General features: G+C 41.0%; 1 protein-coding gene across 1 annotated transcript; it reads right to left on the bottom strand.

The window, feature by feature from the left end:
* Positions 1-864: 864 nt before the first annotated feature.
* Positions 865-16,698, bottom strand: LOC149748630 (protein TASOR 2-like). The gene is given in 6 exon segments (XM_089916992.1): positions 865-2,347; positions 5,550-5,979; positions 6,306-6,361; positions 6,363-7,183; positions 10,947-11,189; positions 15,924-16,698. Coding segments are annotated over 6 exon segments (3,780 nt in total). The 5' UTR covers positions 16,684-16,698; the 3' UTR covers positions 865-877.
* Positions 16,699-17,548: the final 850 nt, after the last annotated feature.

The following is a 17,548-nucleotide window of genomic DNA, read 5'->3' as shown; positions in this document are numbered from 1 at the left end:
TTTTCTTGTATTTGAGATAATCAAGGACAGAAAGCAATGTCACAGGATGTGAATTACTCCTCATGACGGTGAGGAAGGTGCCTATTTTCTGTCTGTTGTACAGTATGTCTGGGAAGTCCCTCCCACACTGAGTCCTTGGTCTTTCTTCCTCTGACCCTTTCACATGACTTTGACTCCTTATTGGCAGGGCCTTTTCCTAAGATTCTTTTGCTGATAATCCAGTCATGCTGTTCTCACACAAAGGCGAGTACTAGAAATAGGCATGTCAGGCTATGACACAGCCTTCCTCCTCCTTTGAAGGGGTAATGACCTTATTCAAGATGCTTTTATTAGGTCTTCTCCGCAAGTTACCGGAGAAAAGTCATTGCATTTCATTCACACAGCCATGCTGCCACTGCCAGTCTGGGTGGTTCTTCCAAGTCTCGGTCAACCCCCGTTTTACATGGCTGAGGCGAGGTAAGAAGTTGGACAATGAATTGTAATAACCTGGCTGATTTCTTACTTTGATTTAAAAAAAAAACAAAACTAATCATTATTATTTTTTTCTGCCTGTAAAAGTAGTCATTCCGACTGTAGAAAATACAGGGAAAACATAAAGAATAAAATTAAAATCCCACAAAATATCATCGTTATTAAATTTTGGTATTTTTCCTTCTATATCTGAGTTAAGTTATCTTGTCCCACTGGATGGGTGGGACCAACAAAAGAATTTTCTTTTTCTGTTATGGCCAAATCTACTGTTTCAACCTGGGAGGATCTGTCAGTTTTCTCATAGTGTGCATCACAGAGTTTAAAACTACTTGGAAATACAGCCCAAGCTGGCTGTGCTTCTTCACCTGGTACCTGGCAGTCAGGACTAGAAGCTGGTGACACTTCTTTAATTAAAGAACTGAAGGAGGGAAAAAACAAAAACAAAAACAAAAACAAACAAAAAACAAACAAACAAAAAAAAACAACTGAAGGAGAAGTCTGAACCAACTTGAACTTCCTCTGCAACCTCAAGGGCACAGGTTTCTTTCGAAAGTATGAAAGCCACTGTCTGTAAGTTATCACCTTTTCTCTCACTTTCTCGTGGTTTCATTGACGTGTGATCAGCAGAGTTCACATCAGGCACCTCTTCAGGCTCAATTATTTCTTCCGCTGTCTCCTGAAGCTCTAAGCAGGGTAACGGGGCCTCCTGCTGCTGCTCCATCTCACCAGCGGATGCTTCTTCCCAGGGACTCGTGGGCGGTGATATGGTGAGAGTGAGGTCAAGGTCAGAATCCTCCTCTGATAACTCGAGGCTGACTTCCTCTCTATTCACAGATAGGCTGGTTTGTTTGGTAAATGCAGAATTAAATGTTTCAAAACTCATATGTTCGCTGTTTAGACCACTCTTGTCATTCTTTAGTTCTGAAGAGCCATCCGAAGCATTCCTCACTGATGGGATGCAGTCAAGTGAATCTTTTTCTTCCAAGGGATCAGAAGCTGACGATGAGACTACTTCTTCAAGCTGGGACGACTCTACAGTGTCTTCCGAAGAGATGCTGGAGAGACTCTGGCTCGACAGAAAACATTCTTGAGAGAGCTTCATTTCTTCTCTGGGTAACAAATAACTAGAACTTTTAACTAGTGATAATGCCTCTGTTACAAGGCAATTATCAGACGGCGATGGTGAGCCTGCAGCAGCCTGCCCTTTCTGTAATGAACACATTTCTTTAGCAAGTATCTCTCTACTCACTGAGAAGGCACAAAGGTACTTAGCGCCTTGTTGTCCTGACATTGCCAGAGAGGGAACGTCCCTAAGACCCTGTGTCTTTTCAAATGCGGACACAGGATGTCTAAGGCTTGTAGCAGGTGATACTTGTTTAATCAACTCCACATTAAAGGGTGTAGGTTTATCAGCTCTGTTTACAACTTCTGTCTGTATCGGTGCATAGGCATTTTTTTCAAAACTGAATGTAACTCGTTCCAGATTAATCACTCCATACTCCGTATCATCCTCCCCTTCCAAGGATGACTGACATTCTTTGATTATAAGGCTGCTATGCTGGATAAAGCCCTGCAAAGCACCTGTTTTTGTTTGCATTTTTGCATGAAAAACATCAACTTTGCTTTCAAGGGTGCTGTACACAGACTTTTGAAAAATCATTGACGGATTGCTGATCCCATCGTAAGTCCTGGCGAATGTGGACTGTGTGACAGTATCATTATAAGATGTCACCTGTGTGCCATCAAGTGGCTCAAAGGTTTTATCTTCAGCAGGAATAGAAGATCCATTAGTTTGGGTACTTCCAATGCTAGAAAGCACCAGATTAGAGGTCTCTAGTTTATCTGATGACTCTTGTTCGGCTTTCCCCCCAATTATCTGAAATGATAAAAGCAAAAGAAATAAATTAATTTAAAAAATCAAGGGCCAAATAGATCTTTTTTTCAAGCATTTACATATGTGAAGAACAGAACAGACAAAGATCAATTTTAGTTTGCTCTGTTCTTTTGAATCTTCATAGGGTAGAGATCAAGCAAATCCCTCTCTTCTTAGGCTTAAAATACCCCCCAAATAGGAATTTGTTTTATCTAAATACACACACACACGAGAACTCCAAAACTTTCTTAGTTGCACAGCCTTGTTTTTTTTGTTTTTTTTTTAATGGACTTTTGGGAAGAAAAGTGGCTAGACCACTGGCAATTTAAAGACTTGAAAATGCAGACTGTTTGCTAAATAGCATCACTTAATTCAGAAATGCAGCAGTAGAGGAAAAAGTGCTCAATTAATTTAAATTATTTTTAGTAAGATTAAAAGATAATCTTTAAAGCAAAGAATAACTTATTTTAAACACCAGCTTTCAATTAGACTATAAATGCACTGTCATCTGGAATGTTCCCATGAGGAAACACTAATTATTATCTCTTGTACTCAGAATACACTGATAAGCAGCTTTCCCAAGGTATCAATCTCTATCCTGTTAAATAAAAGTCCCTTACCCCTTAGCTGTCTTCTTAGCTTATAACTGGACATAATCTCTCTCTCATTTTAATACCTCCCTATTCAACAAAGCAGCAGAAAACACAGTGCAGCTTGCATTAATAAACTCAACTAAAAGGACTGATTTAAACAGCACCAGAAAGGATTTAGCATAAACAGTAACAGAAATACCTCTGGACAATTTTGATAACCTCATAAAAAGGCTGTTTCTTTTCTTCTTTTTTTTAAAGGCTGAAGAATGGTCTTGTTCAGAATATGGTAAAGTGGATTGACCATACAGTTGACCTACACCTGTAGCTCTGGAACACTACGGCCACAGATTTCCTGCCAGATTTTGAAGCAGTCGTGTTGTAAGTCAGGACCTGTGTTTCAAATCTCTTGTTAAAAACATTTCTGCCTTAGTCAAAGAAAGACACTGACCTGAGCAATTGGCAGGGAGGAGCTGAGACTTGGTTTTAAGGGGACACGACTGGCCAGATACAAAGCGTAGAAAACTCTTGATGGCACACTCATTCTGAGAACAGTTCTATGACCCTCCCAATCGTACTGTGGCTGATAATGTTGGGCCATAGTCGAGAATCTCACCATGCCTGTGCTCTTAGTGAAATGAAAACTTTGATAATCCTAGTTTGCCCTAGAATAGGGAGTGGTACAGGATTTAAAGGTGTGTGCACCTTTAAAGTATGGGTACAGTATTCAAGAAGATGACGGAAACATATTTCTAAGTATATGCTATAGAAAGTGTTAGGAATCGTTAATTTTAACATTCTACTTTCTACTTAATACTCTTTCATGTTTGCAAGAAAATCATTCCTAATTGGACATTACTAAAGTAAGTTAATATATATTACCACGACCGAAAATACTTTATAAGAAACTAGTGTGTGTATAAATATATATGTAATAATTAAAATCTGCCTGACTAAACATAAATACTTTCTTATTCTAAGGTAGTGATTTTATGTATCTCTTTGAGAATAAGATGAAATTTATGAACCCCATCCTCAGAAAAAGAACGCATACACACGTAACATATATTTTATGTGTACACATATAAACACACACATATGTGCATATATATACATAAATACATCCACAGAATTAGACACTGAGAAACAGCTAGAGTGTCCAGATCTGAGTCTTGGCCGGACAATTTACTATGTGCCTCCAGGCCATTCTGTACTTCTCCATCCTCAGTCTTCTCACCTATAAGATGGGTGGCACGGTCCTTACCTCACCCGGCCGTGTGAGAATTAACTGAGCTAATGCGAGTGAAGGGCTCAGACCAGTCTCTGGCCCACAGCGTTCCACCAGTCTTCATTCTGATGAAGATGAGCATCTGCAGACACTCACAGACCCTCTGAGGCTCACCCCTGGACCTGCAAATCCCCACGGAAGCCCAGGTACAGAAACTCAATGTTAACACAGGCACTGAAGGTGCCCAAACCCATGTAAAATTATTCTGTAATAAATCTGCTCTGAAAGCTTAAAAAGGCAGGTATTTTGTCAATCCATTTACTTAGAATCTTGATACAACTTTTTAATTTGCTCCAATTAAAATTCGATTATCAGGCTTCCCTGGTGGCGCAGTGGTTAAGAGCCTGCCTGCCGATGCAGGGAATACAGGTTCGTGCCCCAGTACGGGAAGATCCCACATGCCACGGAGCGGCTGGGCCCGTGAGCCGTGGCCGCTGAACCCGCGCATCTGGAGCCTGTGCTCCGCAAAGGAAGAGGCCACAACAGTGAGAGGCCCGCGTACCGCAAAAAAAAAAAAAAAAAAAAAAAAAAAAATTCGATTATCCGTCCTATCAGTTGAGAACAGTGAAATGAAACAAAGTGTATTTTTCATATTTACAAACAGTTATCTGCAGACTATGAGAGGTCTGGCATTTTATTTACTGTCTCAGGATTTGTTTTCTGTTTTGGTGGTACGCGGGCCTGTCACTGTTGTGGCCTCTCCCGTTGCGGAGCACAGGCTCCGGACGCGCAGCCTCAGCGGCCACGGCTCACGGGCCCAGCCGCTCCGCGGCATGTGGGATCTTCCCAGACCGGGGCACGAACCCGTGTCCCCTGCATCGGCAGGCGGACTCTCAACCACTGCGCCACCAGGGAAGCCCTCAGGATTTGTTTTTAAAAATATTTTTTAATATATTCAATTTTAGTTTCCTTTAAGGTTTATCAAAGATTTTTTATATTTATTATTACTGCATTTGATCCATAAACACTATTATAGGTAAACAGAATAAGTATTATTCACCTCTTTTAAAAGATAATAAGCTCAGAGAACAAGTAATTTGCCCCAAATCATACAACTAAAAAGCTACATAATTATGGTTGGCTCCCAGATCATCTGAGGCCTACGATTTTTTTCCTCCTTTTGTTTCTTCAATCAGGATGGTAGATAAGCTCCACCTGCAGACAATCCAGACTTTGTAAACTAAGTTTCTGGCATTCTAATCCTTTACATAGCTAGAGAATCCACTTTCCTAAAAGAAACCAATGCCTTGTTATGAATGTGATTTTACGTACAAAAAATATTTCTTCAAAAATAACACCAGCATTTACAGTATTCAGCTTTACCTACCTCATTATTACAGGAATAGATGAAATTCTGGCTTTCTGGGGTCTCTGGATGACCTGCTGTTGCAAACATTTCTTTCTGTTCATTCTGCACCCAAAGCTCCAAGCCTCTCACAGGCGGTGGTTTCATGAAAGGAAGCAGGGGGTCAGTGATTGGGAAGGACACTTTGGCAGTAGGACCTCTGGGAGCCTCATTAGTCTCCAACAGAGGGTCTACGGAGCACCTTTCCACACCGGAGGACTCTTCAATTTCACTGAATTCAAACGATTCTAACGTGCTATTTATGCACACGTATTTTGCTGGGTTGCTGTGTTCTACTACTTTTCGGGATGATTGTATGACTTTGTTTTGATTGCTATAAAACAGAGCTACCCACATATGAAGTAAAAGCTTCACTTCTTCCATGGTATCTGGTAAATCAGTATTCCAAGGCCTGAGATTTTAAAGAAAGAAGAAACCAAAATCATTGAAAATGACTGTTTTAGTTGATTATCTTATAAGTAAGTGCCTTAATTATTAACCTTAGTTTTTGTGTTCATTTTTATTTTAAAAATTACATGAACATGAAACAATGAGTAAAATAAAAATGAAGTTGATATAACAAATAATTACAGTGAATCTGCTTGGTATTATTCCCAAGTTACTGGATCTTACACACTTCCTTCTCCCTCCCCAGGGTTTAGCACAAGTATCCCTTCTCGCTACATTTATCTCAACAGAAAAGTTCATCCACTTTCATCCAGGGTCACTCCCACTCACCCGTGTAGTGCTCTGACTACAGTCTTCTCCAGGGGGTTGTTGCTATACTTACTTGCCGTCTAAGCTGAACACGTAATCTGCTTCCCATACGAAAGTGACCTTAAAGGAGCCGTCACAGCTGAATACGGCACGAGAGCGGCAGAAGTCCTGCAGGCTGGAGGGCAGCACCCCGCTCCTGCGCCTGAGCGCTGGGGCCTCGGAAAGCTGCTGCAGTGGGGAGGTGACCTGCTGATGCCGAAATGGCATCACTTTCCCCACTGGGGTTCCCGCTTCAGGGCCTTTTGTGCCATTCTTGGCAAACGCAGGGCCTGGGGCCCCTCTCTGCTGTAGATGCTTCTTTGAATGTTCTGCAAGGAGCAGGGCATAGGAATGCTCCACAGCAATGACAGAGCTTTGGCTTGCGTCGGAACTTTCTAGGGTTTCCTCGGGCAGTGCTGACTGGGCTTCTGCAGGGGCCTGAATGCCAGCAACCAAGCTTTCTTCCTCCTGGCTGACCGTGGGGTCTGATGTCAGATTACTCTTATCAGAGGAGGGCTTGGATGACGGTCCACCTTTTTGACTTTTAACTCTTCTATGATATTCATGGTCTGATGTACCACGCAAAGAATGTTCTTTAGAAAGCAAAACATCGTTCTGTGGCAATTCAGAGGAGCAGGGCAAGTTTCTGGGCTCAGAGGATGGTGTGGTAGAGGTAGCAGCGCTTAATGCAAGATCAGCCAACATATTTAGGGCCTGGGAGTCACAGTTGACAATGGAGTTTTCAGGTGGGTCTTCTGGAGCCACTGTGATATTTTCTGGTTGAGCTGTACTTATGCTAATAACATCTTCTCGACCATCTGAAATTTCTGATTGAAGCTGTGAAGAAGTTTTTCCTTTGGCTTCAGCATAAAAGAAAAAAAGACACATAACACTTGATTTCCGTAGAATTAATTCTTTGTCATATTCCTATGGTTCAGTGAAAATCAACAGTTAAGTCAACATATTCAAGAAAAACCTCTTGATATGTTGCATAAATTGTATGTTAAATTTTTATTACCAGAGTGAGGTCTTGTCCAACTTCCTGATGTATTATAATGTATTTACCAAGGAACAAGTCTTAAGGAATGTGCATATTAATTTAAAAAGAAATCACCCTTCAAAACTGCATGTACTCAGGCTTCCCTGGTGGCGCAGTGGTTAAGAGTCTGCCTGCCGATGCAGGACATACGGGTTCGTGCCCCGGTCCAGGAAGATCCCACATGCCACGGAGCGGCTGGGCCCGTGAGCCGTGGCCGCTGAGCCTGCGCGTCCGGAGCCTGTGCTCCGCAACGGAAGAGGCCACAACAGTGAGAGGCCCGCGTACCGCAAAAAAAAAAAAAAAAAAACAAAAAAAAAACCTGCATGTACTGACCTACACACAAGGCATACTGCTCAGCTAAAGAAATATACAAAGAGAAAAAAACAAAAACAAGAAAACAAGACTCCTGCCCTCAGAGAGCTTACAATCTAGTGAGAATCTAAGAATTTCTAAGTTTAAAGTGTATATCATAGAAGGTTAATGTACTTTCTTAGAAATCATTTCCCTTGGCAAGTTATTAGAGAAACCACCTAAGTTCAAAATAGAGATGATTTTTAACCGTACTGATGTTTAATTATAATACGTTACGATACAAATAAAAAATGAGAAAAGTAAGAATATTCAGAATCGCCAATTAATTTCAAGTTTTAAAACTTCAGTTTCTGCATTAAAAACATTTCCTCTCTATTCTATCTGCAAAAAAGCAAATCTCCTCATCTACTGATAATTCTCCTTACAGCAGGTACTCAAATCTACCCACTGGCATTCGGTCAGAAAACTAACATTCTCAGGTGGTTTACTTGCCTTCTCAGGACTTTGATTCAGCCTTTTAAAATGTGATTATCATGAAGGACAAAGTTCTCAACAATACTGGGCAGTGAGTCCCTGTAGCAGGTGGCTGGATGGACAGAAAAGCCAACTGTGCTCCTCTTTATAATTAGCAGTAGCAGGTCTGAAATAAATTACTAACCTGTCTGCAAAGCCCAATGACAGTACATTTACAGAGAAAACTCTGGCCTATGAGGTCATCAAACAGAATGACAAGAGTGTGTGTATGGTGAGGAGGGTAAAATTAATCAACCACTGCCCAGTTTTTATTTAAAATATCAAAGCCCAACGGGGTGAGGTACGAGAAAGTGGCCCAAAGAGGGCTGTCTCGTGAACCCTCCGGGTGTACTGGAAACACATTCATTTTAGGATCTGATGTGTTTACTGACACTAAGTTCATTCTGTCCTTAAATACTATGGTTCTTACACTGAGTATCACTATGAGGAAGGTCGAATCTAGAGAACACTGTATTGAGTCAAGAAAAAGGGTTCATTTTCATATGTGTCATTTCAGGTAAATCATTTAATAACTGACTTGCTAGAGGTTTTCAATTAATTAAAAATACAATACTGATCATCTATCTCTTTTAAGAAATATAGATAAAATGATGCCAAATAAATTATAAAAAATTAAAGAGTTCAGTAAATAAAAACTATATTGAAAACTTTAAAAAGGACAGAAAACCATTAGTTTCAGTAACAAAATGATTGAGCCTTCTTAAACTCTGATATTTCAAGTAAAAGAAATGAAGTGGATTAGCATGGGTGATTAAGAAATAAAAGAAAAAATTAACACATTATTTAAAAGGTGGTAATCTTAAAATTTTAACTTGGAATGTGGCTGCACAATATATACAGACACTTGCAATACAAATCGCCCTATTTCTGAATACCCATTCTGGAAACTTTTCATTTTCTGGGCTCACTTTTCTGCCAATGCCCAGTTGCACACCTCCTCCCACTAATCGATTAGCCTACAAGTATATAGAAGCCAATTCAGCACAAGGAATTCTAATGACAAGGCTGGGAATACAATGCATTATGTATGTATCTATACTCATCCTGTTTACAAACTAATTGGAAAGACAGGACCAAGACACACCAGATGATTGGAAAATAGTATGAATTAACTCTTTAACGTTCTCAAAAACCCAAAAAAGAAATGGAAAAAAAAGGAGAAATGAGTGCAGATCAGAGCATCAGGAAATGACTCCGGGTGGACTTAGCTGAGCAGAGGGGACTGCACAGGAGTGACAACAGGCGTGGTTCGTGTGGGTGGCACCATGTGCCTGGCAGGGAAGGCACGCATTGGGAAACGGCAGGAGAGAAATGTGCACCCGTGGGTAAGACCACCTCGTAACTGCCTGGGGAGACAAGCAGAGAGGCTGTGTTGGGTATGACTCTCTACAGGCTGTACGGTGATATGACTGAGGAGCTTTCAGAAAAATCTTCAGCCATAAACAACATTAGCGAAACTGAGGAAAGGGACTTCCCTGTGGTCCAGTGGTTAAGACTCTGCGCTTCCAATGCAGGCAGTGTGGGTTCGATCCCTGGTCAGGGAACCGAGATCCCACATGCTGCAAGGTGTGGCCGAAAAAATTTTTTTAAACAATGAGGAAAGAAAAAACCAAGCTCATCCATAATACCATCACCCCAACAAAACAAGAGTTTCTTTCCCTGAATTCCACTAAATTTGAGGCTTTTAAAAAACCTAAAGGTAGATGAGAGAAAGTAGAATCATGAGATTAGACAGAAAACTGATGGAAATACAGAGATATGAGGAAATGAAGGTTTTTCTAAACAAAAAACACCACCACACATACAACACAGTAGGACTCAATACCGAAGATACTGTAAAATGTATAGATTTTGCAGCTTGGTGGAGCTGCACTCTACTCAGAGAGACGGGTATGAAGAGGGACATGGAGCTGGGAGAAAAGTGAGGTCCGCGGTGATGAGGGAACGTGCCAGCAACGAGGAGGTTCCAGCAGGTGGAACACGGAACCAGCAGTCAGCTGCTGGCTCACAGAAGGAGACTTGGTTATTCACTTCCGCACAAGTAGAAGTAGAAAAGTAAAGCTGCTTTTAAAATTAATTTAATGCCTTTTGAAACCAAGTACAGGGGCTTCCCTGGTGGCGCAGTGGTTGAGAGTCCGCCTGCCGATGCAGGGGACACGGGTTCGTGGCCCGGTCCGGGAAGATCCCACATGCCGCGGAGCGGCTGGGCCCGTGAGCCACGGCTGCTGAGCCTGCGCGTCTGGAGCCTGTGCTCCGCAACGGGAGAGGCCACAGCAGTGAGAGGCCCACGTACCGAAAAAAAACAAGAAAAAATACAAGTGAAATACAGGATTCGAGATTACTGACTGCTTTGAACCATGTCTTTACAGTTCCCTCTGGACAAACTTATAATATCTTCTATAACTGATTATGGTCCAGAAAAATACTGCCAGATGCTACCTGCTTGTGAATTTAGTCATTAAAAAAGGCCATTTATACTTTAACTCTGCTAAACAGTTCATGTTCAGGCTTTCTGCAGAATGAAAAGTAGGGTCTATTTAGTGAAGGTATGAATCTTGGCACTTTCTTATTTATTCACAATGGGAAACCAAGTTACTTGTCCTGTCAGTGTCTGAACTAAAGAAGACCACAAGAACGTGACAGATTTCAACTGATCTTATACTGTTTCAATATACTACTTTATAATCTCGATTAGTCTGTATTACGGTGCTGAAATTTACAGGAAGAGGACTTCTTACCAGGTTGTGGCTGCTTTCTGATTCTGGGATTCTGATTGCCTTTTACTATATTTTCCCTCTGTTTTTGTGGAGAATTCTTCACAGGTGGCTCAGCCCTTGGAACAGTTTTGACTGGAGATGTCTCTCGTTTCCTTGCCCTTTTAGCATTCGTTGACCCTGGAACATCTTTAGAAATAGGAGCTTCTTGGTTTTTCCAATCCAATTTGGTTGTCTGTACAAACTGTGCAGTCAGCACTTCAGCACCTTATGCAGAAAAGACACCGTTTTCTAAGGGGTAGGGGGCGCACATATTTATCAGCATAGCTTTCCTTTGATTTGTTTTGGGGGGAAACTTTAATAATGGGGAATAAAATATAAAATTTGGGGTATTTCATTAAAAGATTTTTGAACTTGCTAAGTGTTGGTCTATATCCCTAATTAGGATTAGGAGAAAAATATCAGAGTAATAACTTTATAGAAACAAGGCATGACTTAATTTTTAAAAAAGATTCCATAATCTTTGCTGACTGATGTGGCAGGTAAGGCTGAACATGCTAGTTCACAGCACAGGGTGACGGATAATTCAATTTACACAAAAGCGACACAGCTCCCATAAAGCCATATGGTTAAAACCATGATCACACTGTAGAGAAGAGACTGTAGGTTCACAAAGAGCCATCTTACATATTTTCCTTCACTACACCTAAATATCAAAGCTTTAACACTGCCTGAAAAATCATCTCTTAAGAGAAGACAGAGGAAGGTACATTGAAGAAAGTCCTCTTCTGATTTAACTTCCTATAAATCTATTATAATTGCTCATTTCTCTTACAAAATGCTCAGCTTTACTTCTCGCAGGGAAGGAAGGAAAGAACTAAAGGTGGGGGCACATGAGGAGAAAAAACTATTAACAACCTGCTTGTATCACACGCAGAAAGTGTTTCAATCCTTTAAGAGTTTAAAAAAAATGTTAATAAATGTTCCCTGTGAAAACGTTTTCCCCATTGACGATATAAAATAATCACACGTGTGAATGTTTGCAAATATTTTAAAATCACGTTATATGGAAAATACTATTTCTAATTGATTGAGAACAGAAAACATATTAAACAGTTTCAGAATGTGATGGTTATTAGTGAAATGTAGAAAAGAGACCAGTTTCATTTTATTCTTTTGAAGGTTAGAAAAATAAACGGTTTTTTAAAAAAGCTTTTAGACTCTCTTAATGTTGTACATTTCCCTGGGTCTAATTATTTTCTTCCCTACTAAACTATCAAAGGCAATAAAGCAGCAGTTTTGTTTTTAGAGTAAGACTTCTGATTTTATACTGGTTACAATTTCTAAAATTTTTAGCATAAAAAAAGGCAAAATATAAGTCAAGCAGGAAAACTGTTAAGACTAAATTAAGAAGAGAAAGAAAATAAGATGAGATGATCAAGACTAGGGGAAGCGTAACATCTGCACGGGCGGGAGGGGAACATCTCTCACAACCTAGGTCCTGCGAGGAAAAGGAGAAACATGAAACAGGTGACCCTGCACGGACTGCCCTGCTTATTTGCATCACTCAATGACATGTTTCTCAAGCTGCATGCAATAACCCATGGGTGTATTATAAAATAAACTTAATGGGCTGCAACCAGAATTCTTTGTTAAATGAAACAGAAGATATCAGATTGTATTACACATAGTTAGGGTAAATGCTTCCTGAAATTTCTGTTTCAGTAATGTATGAATTTGTGTGTACTGGACTACAATATACAATGTATTTCTTTTCTATTTTTTTTGAGCTTTTGTGGTATTATATTTAGTCATCTTGGCTGGTTTAATCACATCGTTGTTGTTGTTCATTTTTTGGCCACACTCTGTGGCATGTTGTGTCTTAGTTCCCTGACCAGGGACAAACCCGTGCCCTGTGCACTGGAAGTGTGGAGTTGTAACCACTGTACTGCCAGGGACATCCCTAAAACATATTTCTTATAGTGGATGAAATTAGCACACTTGAGAAACAGTGACAACATATATGTTGAATTATAGGTAATTTATTTAATACCTTTAAAATGGTTCATATAGAGAGAAACCCAATATGGTTGGCCTGGAATTTGTGAGGAAATGTAAAGTGTGAGTTGCTGCTTCATACTGCCGTTCTTTCTACCACCCTCCTAAACACACACACACACACACAATTTCTCAAACTATAATTGGCCAGAAATAACTACTTGTTAAACCACAGGGTAAAATCTTAATTATCTAGGATCCTGGGGATCCACACACCTCCAGTGTTTCTTCTTTAGGCATCAGAATTTTAAAATTCAAAATACTATAGATAGGGTTGGCAAATTTTTTCTGTGAAGGGCCAGACCTCAGTCACAGCCGCCCACCTGTGCCAGCACAGTGAAGTACAGAGACAACAGGTAATGCCTGAGGGACCCTTTGGCCCAAGTCTGCTCACCTCTTCGCTAAGGGGTCATAGAGCATAAGTTCCCTAGTTTTAAACAAAATACACCACACATAATCTGAGATGACTCTAAGCCAAAATTGTGTTATTTGTCGTGCTCTGTTCACTGAAGTGCATTTGACTAACATTAAATGGCTCTGGACGCTGATTCTCCCTCAGTTTTCAGGGGGCAACAAAACCACTTGAGGAACTGTTTCAATATATATGTCTCGAGGCCACTGGACCTTGTTTCAGTAGGTCTGTAGTAGGATCCAGACGACCACTTTTAAAACACACAAAGGATTAGAAATTCTGCCCCAGGATGCTCTAGTTCTGGGAGAGTCCAGGCACTTTCCCCCCTCTTTAAACATGTTCAGGCTATCACTTATCAGTTTTTGCCATCTGTTCTTAGTGTGCCTGATTTTAGCAGATCCTCTTCTTCCACTCGAATTTGTCCGAGGACAGTTCAGAAACTGAATGACCTTATTTCTTAGACAGGTAAGTAAATAACTGAGTGATGATTTGAGCAGTTTTACAAGTGAAATACAAGCTTTTGGTGGGTGGGCTTTTGTCCTATTTCTTGATTTTCATGTCATCTAGATTAGCGCTTCTCCAACTTTAGCATGCACACAGATCACCTGGAGAGAGCTAACGGACACTGTCTAGCTACAGTCCAGGATGGTCACACAGGAACAGGGTTAACACACAACAGTTATTACTAATTGCTCATCTGAAAATCCATACAGACCATGCTTACCGTTTTCCCTTTTCTGACGGAACTTGAGAGTTGTGCGAGAGTCTGGACGCTTCTTTGCTCCACCACGAGTTCTTCTGGGAAAGGGACGGCACAACTTCACCCTTTTACTCTGTACCACGGGCAGCGTGCCTGCTTTTCTCTTACGCTGAACTCTCAGATTTGATGCGGGACTTAATGGGACCAGAGCTCCCTGCCTTGCTTTAAACATCTCTTCAGAATTCTTTTGTGTTTGTGTTTCTTTTCTTACTTCTGCCGCTGAGTCGTGAAATTCAGCACCTGGAGTCATAACTAAAGAAAATCCAGCATCACAAATTCCATCTGAAATACCTTATTTCTTAGACAGGTAAGTAAATAACTGAGTGATGATTTGAGCAGTTTTACAAGTGAAATACAAGCTTTTGGTGGGTGGGCTTTTGTCCTATTTCTTGATTTTCATGTCATCTAGATTAGCGCTTCTCCAACTTTAGCATGCACACAGATCACCTGGAGAGAGCTAACGGACACTGTCAAGCTACAGTCCAGGATGGTCACACAGGAACAGGGTTAACACACAACAGTTATTACTAATTGCTCAGCTGAAAATCCATACAGACCATGCTTACCGTTTTCTCTTTTCTGACGGAACTTGAGAGCTGTGCGAGAGTCTGGACGCTTCTTTGCTCCACCACGAGTTCTTCTGGGAAAGGGACGGCACAACTTCACCCTTTTACTCTGTACCACGGGCAGCGTGCCTGCTTTTCTCTTACGCTGAACTCTCAGATTTGATGCGGGACTTAATGGGACCAGAGTTCCCTGCCTTGTTTTAAACATCTCTTCAGAATTCTTTTGTGTTTCTGTTTCTTTTCTTACTTCTGCCGCTGAGTTGTGAAATTCAGCACCTGGAGTCATAACTAAAGAAAATCCAGCATCACAAATTCCATCTGAAATACCTTATTTCTTGGACAGGTAAGTAAATAACTGAGTGATGATCTGAGCAGTTTTACAAGTGAAATACAAGCTTTTGGTGGGTGGGCTTTTGTCCTATTTCTTGATTTTCATGTCATCTAGATTAGCGCTTCTCCAACTTTAGCATGCACACAGATCACCTGGAGAGAGCTAACGGACACTGTCAAGCTACAGTCCAGGATGGTCACACAGGAACAGGGTTAACACACAACAGTTATTACTAATTGCTCATCTGAAAATCCATACAGACCATGCTTACCGTTTTCCCTTTTCTGACGGAACTTGAGAGTTGTGCGAGAGTCTGGACGCTTCTTTGCTCCACCACGAGTTCTTCTGGGAAGGGGACGGCACAACTTCACCCTTTTACTCTGTACCACGGGCAGCGTGCCTGCTTTTCTCTTACGCTGAACTCTCAGATTTGATGCCGGACTTAATGGGACCAGAGCTCCCTGCCTTGCTTTAAACATCTCTTCAGAATTCTTTTGTGTTTCTGTTTCTTTTCTTACTTCTGCCGCTGAGTCGTGAAATTCAGCACCTGGAGTCATAACTAAAGAAAATCCAGCATCAATAAATTCCATCTGAAATACCGTACTTCTTAGACAGGTAAGTAAATAACTGAGTGATGATTTGAGCAGTTTTACAAGTGAAATACAAGCTATTGGTGGGTGGGCTTTTGTCCTATTTCTTGATTTTCATGTTATCTAGATTAGCGCTTCTCCAACTTTAGCATGCACACAGATCACCTGGAGAGAGCTAACGGACACTGTCAAGCTACAGTCCAGGATGGTCACACAGGAACAGGGTTAACACACAACAGTTATTACTAATTGCTCAGCTGAAAATCCATACAGACCATGCTTACCGTTTTCTCTTTTCTGACGGAACTTGAGAGTTGTGCGAGAGTCTGGACGCTTCTTTGCTCCACCACGAGTTCTTCTGGGAAAGGGATGGCACAACTTCACCCTTTTACTCTGTACCACGGGCAGCGTGCCTGCTTTTCTCTTACGCTGAACTCTCAGATTTGATGCGGGACTTAATGGGACCAGAGCTCCCTGCCTTGCTTTAAACATCTCTTCAGAATTCTTTTGTGTTTCTGTTTCTTTTCTTACTTCTGTCGCTGAGTCGTGAAATTCAGCATTTGGAGTCATAACTAAAGAAAATCCAGCGTCACAAATTCCATCTGAAATACATGGAGACTGAGGACAGCCTGCCAATAAGTCTAGTGCAGTAGATACTTCCAAAATGTACCCATTAGGATTTGAAGAATAAGATCTCAACTGAGTTAAAGACTGTAAAGGGCACTTTTCAGCTGGAGGAGTCAAGTCAAAACCACTGGACACTTTGCCAAAGAATGCAGTCTCTTTAATTCCATCCTGAGAAGCAGCAGTCAATGAAGGACTTTTGTCCACCTTGTACAGTTCTTGGAGATTATGCTTTACTAATGTGTTTGGACAGATTCCTTTTTCAGAAAATGATTTCTTTGCTTCCAGCAGGGCACAATTAAGGGCAGGTAAAATAGGTACCACCTTCAATGAGATGTCATCTTCAACTTTCAAGTCTTTCAGCCCTAAAATATATACACATGTATTAAAAACCCAAAGTTCTTGTTTTTTCAAAAACATGCAGGAAAAAACGCTTTAGATTACAAAATTACAGGATGGTTAAATATGATACAGTGTTTCAAATGGTAATCTAAATAGCAATTAATAGAAGACTTATGGATGCACTTAATGAACATATATTATCTCCATATATATGAAAACACGCACACACAGAACCAAAAAAGAGTCACTCAGATGGGATCACCAGGTGAGAATGAAGAAGGCAGGCCCGCCTGCAGCTCCATCTCATCTGACCAGGAGCCCAGCGTGGGCTCAATGCACCGGCATTTAGAGTTGGCAGAATTACTTTTCTATTCTCATCTTCTGCTTTTAAAATGTATCTAATCTGTACCTTATATGACCTACTTCAAATTCTCTTAAGAAGGTAGTCACAGGTGCAAACTTTCAGTTATAGGATAAATAAGTACTAAAGATGTAATGTACAACATAATAAAAAATAATTAACACTGCTGACGTTACATATGAAAGTTAAGAAAGTAAATACTGGGACTTCCCTGGTGGCGCAGTGGTTGAGAATCCACCTGCCTTTGCAGGGTACACGGGTTCGAGCTCTGGTCTGGGAAGATCCCACATGCCATGGAGCAACAAAGCCCGTGCACCACAACTACTGAGCCTGCGCTCTAGAGACTGCGAGCCACAACTACTGAGCTTGCATGCCACAACTACCGAAGCCCGCGTGCCTAGAGCCAGTGCTCTGCAACAATAGAAGCTACCACAATGAGAAGCACGTGCACTGCAATGAAGAGTAGCCCCCGCTAGCCGCAACTAGAGAAAGCCTGCAGCAACGAGGACCCAACGCAGCCAAAGAAGGAAAAAGAAGGGAAATACTAATAGTTCTCATCACAAGGGAAAAAATGTTTTTTCT

Source organism: Delphinapterus leucas, chromosome 8 (assembly GCF_059928025.1).
Source record: "Delphinapterus leucas isolate spDelLeu-1000000601 "Yukka" chromosome 8, BTC_Dleu_Yukka2, whole genome shotgun sequence".
Lineage (NCBI taxonomy): Eukaryota > Metazoa > Chordata > Mammalia > Artiodactyla > Monodontidae > Delphinapterus > Delphinapterus leucas.
The sequence above is the reverse complement of the archived record's forward strand: the minus strand, read 5'-3'. Positions and strand labels throughout refer to the sequence as shown.